Below are 17,910 nucleotides of genomic sequence, written 5' to 3' on the forward strand. Positions count from 1 at the left end.
AATTAATGTGTATAAATATAATTAATGTGTATAAATATAATAAATATAATTAATGTGTATAAATATATATTTATTTATTTATTATTAATCTTTCATCACTTTCCTCAGATAACATCATCGTTATAAACTATTATATTACATTACATTATTACAGTCAATTTTTTTTATAATTACTGAAGTAGATGTTGAAGTAATTACATTTTTTACACACACACACACGCACACACACACACACACACACACACTCTCACACACACACACACTCACACACACACACACACACACGCTCACACACTCACACGCTCTCACACACACACACACACACACGCACACGCTCACACACACACTCACGCTCACACACACACACACACACACACACGCTCACACACACACACACACACACACGCTCACACACACACACACACACACACTCACACACGCACACGCTCACACACACACACACACACACACACACACACACACACACTCACACACACACACACACACACACACACACACACACTCACACGCTCACACACACACACACACACACACTCACACAGGTTGAGGAACCTGAATCTGTTCCTCAATTACCAGAGAAGTAAGTAAATAAATTGTATTATATATTATTTATTATTTATATATATATGTATATATATACATAAATAATTAATAATATATATACATATACATATATATGTTATGTATATATATACATAAATAATTAATAATATACATATACATACATACATAACATATATGTATATGTCTATATATATTATTAATTATTTATGTATATATATATATATATATACACATAAATATTTATATATATATAAATATATATGTGTATATATATATACATAACATATATATGTATATTTATATATTATTAATTATTTATGTATATATATTAATAAATATATATATATATATATATATATATACATAAATATATATATATATATATTTATGTATATATATATATATATATATATTATCAATTATTTAATTTTTTTATTGAATGACTTTTGTCATTTTGGTTCATTTGATATAAATAAGTTGAATTTGATATCTTATTTATTAATATATTTATTGATAGATACACTATTTCTACAGGCCTTCATCATCGTCATCATCACGTCATCACGTCATCACCTCCTACTACATGACGCCCCCCCTCCTCCCTCCTCTCCTCCCTCCTCTCCTCTCCTCTCCTCTCTCTCCTCTCGAAAGGCGGCAGGATGGACCTCGTGAATAAGGTACGAACATCTTCATCTTCATCACATCTCACCATCCTTCTTCCTCTTCCTCTTCTCTGTCCCGAGTCGTGCTCTCTGCTCGGGGTGTGTTCGTGTGCGTGTCGGTGATTCGTGTTAGAAGGTGTGTGTGTGTGTGTGTGTGTGTGTGTGTGTGTGTGTGTGTGTGTGTGTGTGTGTGTGTGCGTGTGTCGGGCTGCATCACGGCGGAGGGATCTATATCATATTAATACAAATTATATCGATAATAAGCAGAACATCAGAGGGATCAATACACGAGGAAGATCTGTTCTTTCTGCATGAATTACTGTTATTATTGATGTCGTCATCGGACTGATAGAGAGCATCAATATCAAAGGTATTGATCAGGTGTGAGCGGGGCATTCAGCCCTGAACGCTGTCTGCAGGAGAACGAGAGGAAAAACAAACATTCAGCTGCTCCGTGTTCGCGTGCGACACATTCCTCCTGTGTGTGTGTGTGTGTGTGTGTGTGTGTGTGTGTGTGTGTGTGTGTGTGTGTGTCTATGTGTGTGTGTGAAATGGAAGCCGGAGGAGGAGGAGGAGGGGGGGGGGGATTTCCTCTCCGCTCAGGATGCTGCAGCTGATGATGATGAAGATGATGAAGAAGATGAAGATGATGATGATTTTGTTGTTGCGGGTCTAACCGGATCTGGTTTAAAGGATCCTTATTGTCTTATCCAAGTCCTACAGTAATAACCCAGTAATAACCCGGTAATAACCCATTAATAACCCGGTAATAATCCATTACCCGGTAATAACCCGGTATAACCTGGTAATAACCCAGTATAACCTGGTAATAATCCAGTATAACCTGGTATAACCCGGTAATAATAATAACCTAGGTTCATCCTCCTCAGCGGTAAAATGGAGACTGACGAATCTGTAGAATTCTGCTCAAATACTCTGAAATATTACTGATATAAATATACTACTACAAAATATTACTGCTATACATTACTGCAAAATTACTTATATTTATTCCTGCTCTACTACTGCAATAGTATTATGAAATATTACTGCTATATTCTATACAATATTACTAAAGTATCACTATTCAATATTGCTGAAATATTACTGCAAAATAGCATCAAATCAACTAGACTGTACTCTTTTAAATATTACAACAAAGTATTACACATATCACTTTCATAATACTCATGTAATATCTCTTTGAATTTATTATTTTATTTAATAAAACTATAGCTTGTAATCTCTCAATACTATTGTTATAATAACAGTGTGTGTATACATAAATATATATTGAGTATTTTTGGGCTGTTTATAATAAGTTAAATAATGTGAAGTGAGGTTGAAGAAAAGTGTTTGACTTTAACTTGACACGTATGTGAGTCACGTTACTGACTCATGTGACTCAGAATGACTTGACAAAATGTGACGTTTGAGAACATCGTGAAAACGTTCCCAAAACATTCTGAGAACATCGTGAAAACGTTCCCAAAACATTCTGAGAACATCGTGAAAATGTTCCCAAAACATTCTGAGAACATCGTAAAAATGTTTCAAAACACTCTGAGAACATTGTGAACATGTTCCCAAAACATTTTGAGAACATTGTGGAAATGTTCCAGATTCGAAGTGTTACTGCGTGTTGTATTATTAACTAAGCTGTAACAGGAGTTATTCATTTGTCTGTTCCATCATCTTACTTGTTCTAAATTAAAAACATCTTAATCGTCAAAGTGAAATACATTTTTATATTGTTTATCTGTGGTTTTGCTGCTTCAGTATTTACATCATACACCATCTTTTAAATACTTTCTCAAAACGTATCAATACAAAGATGAAAAAATACTCTTGTACGCCATTTTATTTTTACTATCAATTTACTAATTTCATTTTTTTATTTTATATATTAGTTGTCGTTTTATATTTATTATTATCATTATTGATGTTTTGGTTGTTTATTATATTTATTGTTTTATTTTTGTCTGATTTTATTTGTCTTGAAATGTTTAAATCCTGGTTCAACCAAAATAAACTTTGTAACTTTACTTTGAAAAGTTGTGTTGAAATAAAGTGATTTTCTAAATGAATGAATGTAACCGTCTTCTCTCTTTCTGTCTGCAGATGGTGGCTCAGGGTCAGTTCCGGGTGCTGAAGGTTCCTCTGGGCTTCATTAAGGCCTTACAATGGGTCAGTTCATCTCACCATAATCTACTGTTCTATCAAATATATACTGATCTATCAAACATCTACTGTTCTATCAAAGATCTGCTGTTCTGACAGAGATCTACTGTTCTATCAAAGATCTATTGTTCTATCAGAGATCTGCTGTTCTATCAAAGATCTATTGTTCTATCAGAGATCTACTGTTCTATCAAAGATCTATTGTTCTATCAGAGATCTGCTGTTCTATCAAAGATCTATTGTTCTATCAGAGAAAGAGCTATCCCAAACTTAACCCAAACTTTTCTTACAATGCAGCATTAAAGCAAAACATGAACATAGGTGAAGTGGTTCAGGTGAAACATCTCAACAACTATTATGGGATGGAGATGAATATTTCTTCATCATTTAGGATGAATTATAATAACGTTATTGATCCTCAGGTCAACATGTTCATGTGTCCAACACTTTGGTTTGTGACCAATCACCGGCAGAACTAAAGACTGATTACTGATCATTAGCTAGTGTTAGCATGCTAACATGCTAACATATGGTGAACATGGTAAACATAAGCATGATAGTATTGTCACTGTGAGCATGTTAGCATGTAGCTCAAAGCACCAGTGAATTTCAGTATTTTAGTTATTTTAGAATAATATTTGGTCTTTTCTTCCAGTTCTTCGCCATCTTTGCCTTCTCCACCTGTGGCAGTTATTCTGGGATGTTCCGGATGGCGGTGGAGTGTAAGAACCGGACAGAGAGCGACCTGGCTATCGAGGTGGAGTTTGAGTATCCGTTCAGGTCAGTGCAGCACTCATGAATATTATCACCCTAATCAATATAATCAATGTAATCAATATAATCAATACAATCAATGTAATCAATATAATCAATGTAATCAATATAATCAATACAATCAATGTAATCAATATAATCAATGTAATCAATATAATCAATGTAATCAATGTAATCAATACAATCAATGTAATCAATATAATCAATATAATCAATGTAATCAATATAATCAATGTAATCAATGTAATCAATACATCAATGTAATCAATATAATCAATGTAATCAATACAATCAATGTAATCAATATAATCAATGTAATCAATGTAATCAATACAATCAATGTAATCAATATAATCAATGTAATCAATACAATCAATGTAATCAATATAATCAATATAATCAATGTAATCAATATAATCAATATAATCAATGTAATCAATACAATCAATGTAATCAATATAATCAATGTAATCAATACAATCAATGTAATCAATATAATCAATGTAATCAATACAATCAATGTAATCAATATAATCAATGTAATCAATGTAATCAATTTTCAATCTAATTTTAGCATTAGCATGTCAGCATTAGCATGTCAGCAATGTGTACATGTTAGAATGCTCAAGTTCAAGTAGAACTTTAGTAATTGTTCTTTTCTAGTTATTATTATTTTATTCATATTAGTGTTTTATAAACTTTTCTTATTGATCTCTGAAACATCCTGATGTTTTCCTCTGACAATCAATAAAGCATTCTCTCAGAGCTACGTAGCTAACGCTGAAGCTCCTCCCCCTCTCTCAGACTCCACCAGGTGTACTTTGACGCCCCCACCTGTCGGGGGGGGAACACGGAACGTCTCTTCCTGGTGGGCGACTACTCTTCCTCAGCAGAGTTCTTCGTCACCATCGGCGTCTTCGCCTTCCTCTACTCCACCGCGGCTCTCAGCATCTACGTCTTCTTCTTCGACAAGTACAAAGAGAACAACAAGGGCCCGCTGCTTGTGAGTCCGCCGCCGTGAGACCTCTGACTTCTATCCTCTGGGAGACATGTGTGTCACAGTGTGTGTGTGTGTGTGTGTGTGTGTGTGTGTGTGTGTGTGTGTGTGTGTGTGTGTGTGTGTGTGTGCAGGACCTGGCGGTGACCTCCGTGTTCTCCTTCATGTGGTTGGTGAGTTCGGCTGCGTGGGCCAAAGGTCTGTCCGACGTGAAGACGGCCACCGACCCCGCCGAGGTCATCACTCTGATCTCGGCCTGCGAGACCAAAGGGAACAATTGCCGCGAAGTCCACGACCCGGTCATGTCCGGACTCAACACCTCCGTGGTGAGACCATGAGGACTCTGCCGGTCTGGTGGGCTCAGACTCACCGCTGAAAGAAACCAGGGTTTCAGTTCTGTTAAATATTAACTCGTCGTTCTAGAAGAAGTCAAAGTTCTCAAAGATACAAACGTATGAAGATCAATCAGAGGACGAATGAGTTCACCTCCTCTTTCATGGAGGACCGGAGTCCACATCGAGGACTATAGTCCACACAGAGGACCAGAGTCCACTGGTCCAGATACTCAGTAGTTATTATTTAAAGTCACATTTAGGATCTAATCTTGTGTTCAGACGTTTATATATCATATAATCTATTTATCTATATATCTATAATATAATATATTTATATAATATATTTACATTTTTATATATAATATAATATATTTATATAATATATAATATATTTATATATAATATAATATGAGTGATGTATTGAGATGAGTCTCTCTGGTATTAATCTCTCCGGTCTTCCTCCAGGCGTTCGGCTTCATAAACCTGATCCTCTGGGTCGGGAACCTGTGGTTCGTCTTTAAGGAGACGGGCATCATCGCTCCCTTCATGAGAGCTCCGCCTCCTCAGGAGAAACCCGCCGCTCCGGACGCTTACGGCCAGCAGGGGGCGTACGAACAAGACCCGTACGCCGGCAACCAGGGAGGCTACCAACCCGAGTACAGCCAGCAGGGGTACAACCAGGTGAGGAGTTTGAGTCTAAAGACACGTGGACCAAGTTTTAAAATTACTTTTCCTTCTGAGTAAAATCCCCAAACATGTAGATATTGTTCTCATCAGTTAGATATTTGTGATGATTATAAAAATTCAGAAATGCACGACCAAACGTTTCAACTACAACTATGAACTACGTTTTGAAAGTCGACGTAAGATATAAGACGTCATACGTCATGTATCACGTGTCACGTCACACGTCACACATCTCTCGTCATGTCTCACGTCTCACCTCACGTCACAGGTCACGTCACACGTCTCATGTCTCACGTCTCATGTCTCACGTCTCACGTCTCATGTCTCACGTCTCACGTCTCATGTCTCACGTCTCATGTCTCACGTCTCACGTCTCATGTCTCACGTCACACGTCTCTCGTCACACGTCTCTCGTCATGTGTCACACGTCTCTCGTCAGGTGTCACGTCTCACGTCTCACCTCACGTCACAGGTCACGTCACACGTCACGCGTCTCACGTCTCACATCACACGTCTCACGTCTCACGTCTCACGTCTCACGTCACACGTCACACGTCTCACGTTACACGTCACACGTCACACGTCACACGTCTCACGTCTCACGTCTCACGTCACACGTCTCTCGTCATGTCTCACGTCTCACCTCACGTCACAGGTCACGTCACACGTCACACGTCTCACGTCTCACGTCACACGTCACACGTCTCACGTCTCACGTCTCACGTCTCTCGTCATGTCTCACGTCTCACCTCACCTCACGTCTCACCTCACGTCTCACCTCACGTCTCACCTCACGTCACACGTCACGTCTCACGTCTCACGTCACACGTCTCACGTCACACGTCTCACGTCACGTCTCACCTCACGTCTCACCTCACGTCTCACCTCACGTCACACGTCACGTCACACGTCACGTCTCACGTCACGTCTCACGTCACGTCTCACGTCTCACGTCTCACGTCACGTCTCACGTCACGTCTCACGTCACGTCTCACGTCTCACGTCTCACGTCTCGTCTCGTCTCACGTCTCGTCTCGTCTCACGTTTCACGTCTCACGTCTCACGTCTCACCTCACGTCTCACCTCACGTCTCATGTCACGTCACACGTCATGTCTCACGTCATGTCTCACGTCACGTCTCACGTCACGTCTCACCTCACGTCTCACGTCTCACGTCTCACGTCTCACGTCACGTCTCACCTCACGTCTCACGTCTCACGTCACGTCTCACGTCACGTTTCACGTCACGTCACATGTCTCACGTCTCACGTCACGTCTCACGTCACACGTCACGTATCATGTCACGTCTCACCTCACGTCTCACCTCACGTCTCACGTCACACGTCACGTCTCATGTCACGTCTCACCTCACGTCTCACGTCACACGTCACGTATCATGTCACGTCTCACCTCATGTCACACGTCACACATCTCACGTCTCACCTCACGTCTCACCTCACGTCTCACGTCACGTGTCACGTCACACGTCTCACGTCACATGATACATGTCACGTCATGTGTTTCCTGTGTTTCCTACAGGAGGCAGAGATCGGTCAGGGCTACGGCCAGCAGGGGGCGCCAACCTCCTTCTCCAATCAGATGTGAACAGACAGGAAGCAGGTGAGTCACACAGGAAGTAGAGGCTGGGGTCGCTCCCTGATTGCTCCATTCAACACACTTCTTCAAGGCACTTTAAATGAAAAGTCCAGTGATCAATAAATCAATAATCAGTTCATTGTGACTCACTGGAGCCCTAAATATGTGAAACTCACTGATGAAACTTTTAAATTACGCTCCATATCCGTATGTCATTTTAAGAGAACCAAGTTTAGTTTTTCTTTATTAAAACTAAATATTTTTCATCACTGTTTTTGTTGATGAAATTATCAGTGATACTTTTATTATCAGAGACTTATTATTATATTATATATAACATATATATATACTATCAGAGACGTATTATATAATATATAATATATATATTGTATAATATATATATTATAATATATATAATATATAATATAATATATATATATATATTGTATAACATATATATAATATATAATATAATATATATATTATATATTATATAATATATAATATATATTATTATTATTAGAGACTTGACTCTTTTTCATGTTTGTCTCCTGCATAGGAAACACTGGAGTGAACCAAGAGTGGGTCGCCTGCAACCTACCCACAATGCAACACTCCTGTCTGCAGAGTGAATGGGGGGGGTTAGATGTCCTCTATAATGAATTAATGAGTTATTCATATTAAAGAACATAACCTGTGGACAGAATGTATGTTTGTGTTGTATAGATTATATCTTCATGTTTCCTATTGAACCCCAGGATAAGCCTCGCCCCTCAATGTATGCCCCGCCCCCTCCAGGATCAACACCGGCCAATCATGAAGCTGTTCAGACCGGGTTCACCAATCAGATCCAAACTACAACCAGACGAGAATCCGCCGACATCACCTCCCAGCTGTTGGCTGTTTGTCTTGCTGCATGTAAATAAACACAGGAAGTGATGTCACAGCGGTGACGCCCACAACCCGGTCCGGACTCCAGCTTCATGGTGACCTGGATCCAAAATGGCTCCTGGTCCTTACAGTTTGCACTGTTTGTGTGTTTGTTGTCTCTACAAACGTCCGTCTGAATATCAATATGATTCATTAATATTAATAATCAGTATCACACCTGATCACGCTCAATGATCTGTATTCAACAAGTAGAAACACGTGTGAAGCTTCAAACTCATGAACAACAGACTCCATTGATAAGACCAGAGATGTTCTGGTGTTCTTCAGACGGACGTTTGTGATTCGTTACCTGTCTTCTCTTCTCGGCGCTCAGCCAATCAGCAGCAGCCGTGAGCTGTATATTTTGTAAAAGTCTTTCTGGGAAGTTTTGGGTCTGAAAACAAACTTGATGCTTCTTCTTCATCTTCATCTTCTTCTTCATCTTCTCCTCGGTCTCCTTCTTCTTCATCCTCTTCTCCTCCATCTTCTTCTCCTCCTTCATCTTCTTCTTCTTCTTCTCCATCTTCATTTTCTTCTCCTCCTTCTTCATCTTCTTCTTCTCCTCCTTCTCCTCTTCCTTCTCCTCCTTCTTTTTCTCCTCCTTCTTCATCTTCTCCTCCTTCTCCTCCTCCTTCTCCTCCTCCTTCTTCTTCTTGGCTTCTTTTCTTTGTTTTGTTCTGAAAGTGAAGCAGTTCTTCCTCTGCATGATGATGTGTTTCCTGCTTGTGTTGTTCAGTAACTGATGATCAGTGTGATTCTACTTCCTGTTCTCCTGTACAGGTGTGTGTGTGTGTGTGTGTGTGTGTGTGTGTGTGTGTGTGTGTGTGTGTGTGTGTGTGTCATTACTTCTTCTACTTCTTTTATTTTCTCATTTTCTTCTTCTGTTTTTGAACTTCGTTTCTTGTTCCTGCCTCCTTTCTATCTCCTCTTCCTCCTCCTCTTCCTCCTCTTCCCCTGTCCTTCCTCCTCCTCCTCCTCCTCCTCTTCCTTCTCCTCCTCTTCCTCCTTCCCCCGTTCTTCCTCCTCTTCCTCCCACCTGTTCCTCCTCCATGCGTCTGTGATGTAACTTCCTGTGTGATGATATTCTATTCAGCATCAGTAACCATGGTGATGATGATGTGTGTGAGTTGTTGCTATGGAGACCCCCCCCCCCGCTGTGTTTATTCAATGTAAAGTTTCAATAAACTACAAAGTGTTCTGAGTCTGTTACCTGAGAGTGAACCAATGAACTGATGATCTCTAGTGTCCTCCCTCTCCTTTATTGTCTCCTTGTGTCCTCCCCCCGTTCTCCTCCATTGTCTCCTCGCTCTCTTAACCCATACCTCTCCTCATTCCCTCCTCCCTTGTCTTCTCATCCCCTCCTCTCTTGTCTCCTCATTCTTTCCTCCCCTGTCTCCTCATTCCCTCCTATCTTGTCTCCTCATTCTTTCCTCCCCTGTCTTCTCATTCTCTCCTACCCTGTCTCCTCATTCTCTCCTCCCTTGTCTCCTCATTCCCTCCTCCCTTGTCTCCTCATTCCCTCCTCTCTTGTCTCCTCATTCTCTCCTCCCTTGTCTCCTCATTCCCTCCTCCCTTGTCTCCTCATTCCCTCCTATCTTGTCTCCTCATTCTCTCCTCCCTTGTCTCCTCATTCCCTCCTCCCTTGTCGCTGTTTGTAAAGGTATTATGTGCCGTCATGGTTGCTAAGCAACAAGGTTCCATGTTACAGATACAAAGCAGCAACGTTAACTGACAAAAGATGCTACGACATAGAAACATTTCAAGTGAACAAACGTAAAGACGAGGTTCCACAGTGTTGGCCAACGTAAAGACGAGGTTCAACAGTGTTGACCAACGTAAAGAAGAGGTTCCACAGTGTTGACCAACGTAAAGAAGAGGTTCAACAGTGTTGACCAACGTAGAGAAGAGGTTCAACAGTGTTGACCAACGTAAAGACGAGGTTCAACAGTGTTGACCAACGTAAAGAAGAGGTTCAACAGTGTTGACCAACGTAGAGAAGAGGTTCAACAGTGTTGACCAACGTAAAGAAGAGGTTCCACAGTGTTGACCAACGTAAAGAAGAGGTTCAACAGTGTTGACCAACGTAGAGAAGAGGTTCAACAGTGTTGACCAACGTAGAGAAGAGGTTCAACAGTGTTGACCAACGTAAAGAAGAGGTTCAACAGTGTTGACCAACGTAGAGAAGAGGTTCAACAGTGTTGACCAACGTAAAGAAGAGGTTCAACAGTGTTGACCAACGTAAAGAAGAGGTTCAACAGTGTTGACCAACGTAAAGACGAGGTTCAACAGTGTTGACCAACGTAAAGAAGAGGTTCCACAGTGTTGACCAACGTAAAGAAGAGGTTCCACAGTGTTGACCAACGTAAAGAAGAGGTTCAACAGTGTTGACCAACGTAGAGAAGAGGTTCAACAGTGTTGACCAACGTAAAGACGAGGTTCAACAGTGTTGACCAACGTAAAGAAGAGGTTCAACAGTGTTGACCAACGTAGAGAAGAGGTTCAACAGTGTTGACCAACGTAAAGAAGAGGTTCCACAGTGTTGACCAACGTAAAGAAGAGGTTCAACAGTGTTGACCAACGTAGAGAAGAGGTTCAACAGTGTTGACCAACGTAGAGAAGAGGTTCAACAGTGTTGACCAACGTAGAGAAGAGGTTCAACAGTGTTGACCAACGTAAAGAAGAGGTTCAACAGTGTTGACCAACGTAAAGAAGAGGTTCAACAGTGTTGACCAACGTAAAGACGAGGTTCAACAGTGTTGACCAACGTAAAGAAGAGGTTCCACAGTGTTGACCAACGTAAAGAAGAGGTTCCACAGTGTTGACCAACGTAAAGAAGAGGTTCAACAGTGTTGACCAACGTAGAGAAGAGGTTCAACAGTGTTGACCAACGTAGAGAAGAGGTTCAACAGTGTTGACCAACGTAAAGACGAGGTTCAACAGTGTTGACCAACGTAGAGAAGAGGTTCAACAGTGTTGACCAACGTAAAGACGAGGTTCAACAGTGTTGACCAACGTAGAGAAGAGGTTCAACAGTGTTGACCAACGTAAAGAAGAGGTTCAACAGTGTTGACCAACGTAGAGAAGAGGTTCAACAGTGTTGACCAACGTAAAGAAGAGGTTCAACAGTGTTGACCAACGTAGAGAAGAGGTTCAACAGTGTTGACCAACGTAAAGAAGAGGTTCAACAGTGTTGACCAACGTAAAGAAGAGGTTCAACAGTGTTGACCAACGTAAAGAAGAGGTTCCACACTGTTGTTGTCGCTTTAGTTTCTGTTTGGTATGTTTTCTGCTTCTTGTTGTCTGACCTTCTCATGGTCTCCCCTTTTCTCTTTCTCTCCTTTCTTCCTCCTCCCTCCTTCCCTGTGTCCTCTTCTGCTCCCTGCTGTCCCCTCCTTCCTTGTGTCCTCTCCCCCATCCCCGTCTCCTCCCTTCTGCTGTCTCCTCCCTCTCTCCTCCCCCTTCTTAACATTCAATACCCCCCCCCCCCTCTCCGTCTGTTATCAGATGAGTCAGTGTGTTCAGTGTTCAGTCAGCAGCATCAGCAGCATGGCGTCTCTCAGCTTCCTGCTGCTCAGCGCCACTCTGATCCACGCCGCCCAGGTAAGGACGAGTGTGTGTGTCTCTGTGTGTGTGTGTGTTTGTCGAATGTGTTGATTTATCCTCAAGATGCTGCGTTGTCACGGTAACTTGATAGTGAGCAGAAAGATGGAGCTGCTGTTTATTTTCTGTCTGTCAACGTTACATCAGTGTGTGTGTTTAAGAGTGTGTGTGTGTGTGTTTGTGTGTTTGTGTGTGTGTGTGTGCATGTGTGTGTGTGTGCATGTGTGTGTGTTTAGTCAGCCGCTGAGAGCAGAGGAACATTTCATCGCTGTCACCATAGCGACAGGAGACGGTAACCAACGGCAACAGGGCCATATGTTACAGCAGGTCACATGACAGCTGACGGCGGTGTGTGTGTGTGTGTGTGTGTGTGTGTGTGTGTGTGTGTGTTTGTGTGTGCGACATGTTCATCTATCCTTGTGAGGACCACGTTACGTGAGGACATGTCAGGTCACAAAGGGCTGTTTGATGTTCAGCACTAAATTTAAAAATGTTGTCATTTCTTCACATATCAGTGTGGAAGTTTAAGCTTTAAGCAACTTCTGATGTTCATGGCTTCAATGTTTAAAAAAACGAATTTCCGTCTAAATGTTCATGGTGAACAACAGTTCCAGGTTCCTGCGTCACAGCTTCTGTTACATTAGTAGACTCACAAATGTTCAAAAACAGAAGTCTAGCAGGATCCTTTTATATTGTCACTATGAAAGTAGAACATCTGCAGCTAATCAAAGGGTCTGATTTCAGTGTTTAACCTCCAAACATCCTGAGATGTTTACCCATGTTTTAGTGTCTGGAGATCAGTTAAAACAACACTGTTAAAAATGAGTCACATAAAAGTAATTTTCTGAGCTTTAATTGTTGCTTTTTCATTTGTGGGATGAAGTCTAACGTAGAATCCTGTTCAGTTTCAGACTCTTTTATTATTCAGACGTGTTCGTATTTTCGTCGATCATATGACATGGAAATATATTTATCACAGCCAGCAGAAACTGACTGAATCAGCAGGAAGTCGGACAGAGTGATGCTCCTCACAGGACTCATTTCCTCCTCCTCCTCCTCCTCCTCCTCCTCTTACTTGTCCTCGTCCCCCTCTTCATCACTAAATCTCAGACACAAAGCTCCTCCTTTGCTGATGCAGTTAGTCAGATATTGAGCTCTTAAATCACATGCCTTCTGTTTTATCTCTGATAAACACAACAACGCTGCAGTTAGAAATGAAACCTGAGTTTGAAGTGAAGTGATGAAGATCATCACAGCACAAACAACAGGAGGTCTGATGAGTTTAAAGTCTGCTGGTTTGAGATTAAAGATTCACAAATGAGCAAAGGGCAGAAGAGAAGCCATGTTTTATACACTGGAGACGGTCGAGTCACATGATCTCTAACAGCTTCTCACAGAACAACTGAGGCCATTTTATCTGCTTCTGTCCTCTGTGGTTGTGTGAGGCTCTAAAGCTAAACAATTCATTCCACTGGTTAATCATTAAGTGTCATTATCATCATTATACAAGCTACTTATGTAAAAGATGCATCTATAGTTATTAAGGGTGTCACCGATCGTCACGATTCAATTTTCAATTTGAAATTTTTTTTTAAGAACTGACTGCATTTCTTCATTGTACTCTATTGCGTTTCTTCAATGTACTCTACTGCATTTCTTGACTTTCCTCTTCTGCGTTTCTTCACTGTACTATACTGCGTTTTTTCACTGCACTCTACTGCGTTTCTTCACTTCAGTCTACTGTGTTTGTTCACTGCAGTCTACTGCGTTTCTTCATTGTACTCTACTGCGTTTCTTCACTGCACTCTACTGCGTTTCTTCATTGTATTCTTCTGCTTTTCTTCACTGTACTCTACTGCATTTCTTCATTGTACTCTACTGCATTTCTTCACTGCACTCTACTGCGTTTCTCCACCGTACTCTACTGCTTTTCTTCACTGTACTCTGCTGCGTTTCTTCACTGTACTCTACTGCGGTTCTTCACTGTACTCTACTGCATTTCTTCACTGTACTCTACTGCATTTCTTCACTGTATTCTACTGCATTTCTTCACTGTACTCTGCTGCGTTTCTTCACTGTACTCTACTGCGGTTCTTCACTGTACTCTACTGCGGTTCTTCACTGTACTCTACTGCATTTCTTCACTGTATTCTACTGCATTTCTTCACTGTACTCTGCTGCGTTTCTTCATTGTACTCTACTGCATTTCTTCACTGCACTCTACTGCGTTTCTCCACCGTACTCTACTGCTTTTCTTCACTGTACTCTGCTGCGTTTCTTCACTGTACTCTGCTGCGGTTCTTCACTGTACTCTACTGCATTTCTTCACTGTACTCTGCTGCGTTTCTTCACCGCACTCTACTGCGTTTCCTTCCATTTCAATAAAGATCAAAGGAACAAGGTATATCAGTAAAACAGGTTCTGTGTGTGTGTGTGTGTGTGTGTGTGTGTGTGTGTGTGTGTGTGTGTGTGTGTGTGTGTGTGTGTGTGAGAGAGAGAGAGTTTGTGTGTGTGTGTGTGTGTGTTTGTGTGTGTGCGTGCGTGCGTGTTTGACTCACAGGAAGTGATGATGGTGGTGACCTTTTACCTCTCTCTCTCAGTCTCTACCTGCAGCTCGCGGCGGGGGGCATGGCATTGACGTCTCAGTGGGCGGGGTCAGACGCCAGCGCAGAGACCTCCGTAACCTGCTGCCCTTTGAGGAACAGATGATGTCCTATCCGGCCACTCAGGGAGGAGGTGGCGCCAATCATCCATACTACCAATCAGATGGCTGGAGGGGGCGGGGCTTGGACCAGGCTCTGCAGAGATTGATGGAGAGGGACCAGAGGGAGGAGCAAAAAGAGGAGCAGAGAGCAGGTTAGAGAGCTTTAAATACTTTTAAATACTTCACCACCAACATATATGCTATATGATATATATATATATGATATATATATATATATATATATATATATAACCCTAACCATATATATGATATATATATATATATATGATATATATATATATATATATAACCCTAACCATATATATGATATATATATATATATCATATATATATATATCATATATATCATATCTATATACATATAGATATGATATATATATATATATATCATATATATCATATATATATGATATATGATTTATATATATATGTATATATATACATATATATACATGTATATATATATATATATATCATATATATATATATATCATATATGATTTATATGATATATATATACATATCTATATATATATCATATATATGCTAATGACTAATCATCTGATTGGTCCACAGTCTATGTGACCGCTCTGCTCCGCCTACTGAACGATGCTCAGAGCTCAGGATTGGTCGACCCAGGTGACGTGGAGGTGGTGGAGGAGGAGGAGGAGGAGGAGGGTGATCAGGGGCCACCGGGGGACTTCCAGGGCCCCGCCCCACCAGACTACGATGAGACAGCGGGGGGGCTGAACATGGGGAGGCCCCCCCCCTCGGCGGCCTGGTGGGGTCTGCTGGAGCCCCAGATGGCTCAGGCTCTGCTGGACAGGTATACCTCAAAGGGGGGGGGGGGTGCTCACAATGACTGTCAGTAATCAAAGTTATTGATAACAACCTGAGGCCTGTGATTGACAGGATGGAGCCTCAGCTGGCTCAGACTCTGCTGGAGAGAGCGAGACCTCAACAGGCTGGACGAGTTCTATCAGGACCAATCAGAGGAGACCAGGACTCTATGAGGTCATATATCTATAATAACAGAAATAGAATATATATATATATACATTTAAAATAAATTTTTTGGTCACATGATGTCTTTATTATTATTATTATTATTGTTATAATAATTATTATTCATTATTAATATTATTATGATATGAATTAATATAATTATATTAATTAATATAATAATAGTAATAATTAATATTATAATAATAATAATAATTTTTGCTAATTATTTTGGTCTCCCTCCATCTCCTCAGACGTCTGGTTGCTAGGTTACTGTCCAGTATCGGCCCTAACGGTCTCCGCGTGAGGAGAGACCTGTCAATTACAGCTGAGCCCGTTAGCTCCGCCCACAGGAGGAGCCGCCGCTCCCTCGATGATGTCGCTCCTCCGTCGCCTAGCAACAACCCCCCTCTGCTCAGAGTGAAGCGGCTCGAGGAGGAGGAGCCTCGCCCCCCTGCTGCCGGGCTGCAGAGGATGAAACGAGAGGAAGAACTGCATCATGGGAGTCGTAGACGCCGAAGAAGAGCCACCAACTACGACTCCCAAATACTGATCGACCAGATCCTAGAGTACATGAGGGAGTAAGAGGAGAGGAGAGGAGAAAGGAGAGGGGAGAGAGGAGAGAGGAGAGAGGAGAGAGGAGAGAGGAGAGAGGAGAGAAGAGAGAATAGAGAGGAGAGAGGAGAGAGGAGAAAGGAGAGAAGAGAGAGGAGAGAGGAGAGAGGAGAGAAGAGAGAGGAGAGGAGAGAGGAGAGAAGAGAGAGGAGAGAGGAGAGGAGAGAAGAGAGAGGAGAGAGGAGAGCCGCAAACTACGAATCCCAAATACTGATCGATCAGATCCTAGAGTACATGAGGGAGTAAGAGGAGAGGAGAGGAGAGAGACAAGGAGAGAGGAAGGGAGGAGTGAGGAGAAGTAGGAGGAGTAACTCTAGAAGGAGGAGATGAGGAGATGAGGATGTTTTGTTTCCTGTATTTTTGGTGTTTTGCTGCTTTCAGTAAGATTAATGTGATCAGTTTGTTTGTTGTTAAAAAAGAACGACGTCATCGTCAACATTCTGGATTAATAAACTTCTAGATATCAATATCTTGTTTAAAACAAATTCATGAAAATAAAGAAGATTCAACTTGATTCATAAGTGAAAAAGATATTTGATACAATATAAATATTATAATATAAATATTATAATATAAATATTATAGTATAAATATGTGAGAATCCTTCAAATTAACATGTATGAATCAATAAACTTCACTATGATCATATTTATGATGTATTATATCAAACATATGAATGAAGGTTTAAATAATCTCTTCAGTTTGGTCTGTCGAGAAGCTTTAAACACTACATTACCCACAATCCTCAGCCAACCACTTCAGATTTCTGCATTTATCCGTCAGTTCTTAAAAGAAACCGGAGCTCTCTGATTGGTTGTTTCTGACAGCAAAGCTCCCTGGGACTTGTCGTTGACTCCGTCCCCTTTGATTATCTCTAAATAAAGGTCAATATTGACCATGAAAACACCTGCTCATCAGCTCTGTGATGGGTTCTAATGTGTTTATGTTGTGACATCACTCGTCTGATTAAAGTATCCATGAAAACCTTCTTCTGTCTCAATAAGTATAATAAATATTAGTCGTTGTTATCACGTTTTACACTGGAATAAGGAAGTAAACTTTATACTTCAAACTGGTTAAATATGTACCTTTACCTGTTCAGGTGACTTCACCAGGTAAACCGGTTACATCAGTTGAACACTTACCTTTACCTGGTCTGTATTTCATTGTATACATTTTCTCACATGACCTAAACATCAGGTTCCTTTGCTGTCTGATTGG

At 40.9% G+C, this 17,910-nt stretch overlaps 2 protein-coding genes across 2 annotated transcripts; both read left to right on the forward strand.

Annotated features, from left to right (window-relative positions):
* The first annotated feature begins 1,191 nt into the window (after positions 1–1,191).
* LOC137888721 (synaptophysin-like) lies at positions 1,192–9,956 on the forward strand. The gene is made up of 8 exons (XM_068732169.1): positions 1,192–1,262; positions 3,369–3,434; positions 4,084–4,208; positions 5,007–5,205; positions 5,334–5,525; positions 6,000–6,215; positions 7,761–7,841; positions 8,377–9,956. The coding sequence occupies exons 1-7, from the start codon at positions 1,245–1,247 to the stop codon at positions 7,824–7,826; spliced, it is 882 nt and encodes a 293-aa protein (XP_068588270.1). The 5' UTR covers positions 1,192–1,244; the 3' UTR covers positions 7,827–7,841; positions 8,377–9,956.
* Positions 9,957–12,238: 2,282 nt separating this feature from the next.
* On the forward strand, positions 12,239–17,677 carry pcsk1nl (proprotein convertase subtilisin/kexin type 1 inhibitor, like). The gene is made up of 5 exons (XM_068732146.1): positions 12,239–12,347; positions 14,948–15,203; positions 15,649–15,898; positions 15,985–16,086; positions 16,329–17,677. Exons 1-5 carry the CDS (start codon positions 12,252–12,254, stop codon positions 16,657–16,659), a joined length of 1,035 nt encoding a protein of 344 aa, XP_068588247.1. The 5' UTR covers positions 12,239–12,251; the 3' UTR covers positions 16,660–17,677.
* Positions 17,678–17,910: the final 233 nt, after the last annotated feature.

This window comes from Cebidichthys violaceus, unplaced genomic scaffold (genome assembly GCF_023349555.1).
Source record: "Cebidichthys violaceus isolate CVI_PGR_0920_01 unplaced genomic scaffold, fCebVio1.0.p SCAF_57, whole genome shotgun sequence".
NCBI lineage: Eukaryota > Metazoa > Chordata > Actinopteri > Perciformes > Stichaeidae > Cebidichthys > Cebidichthys violaceus.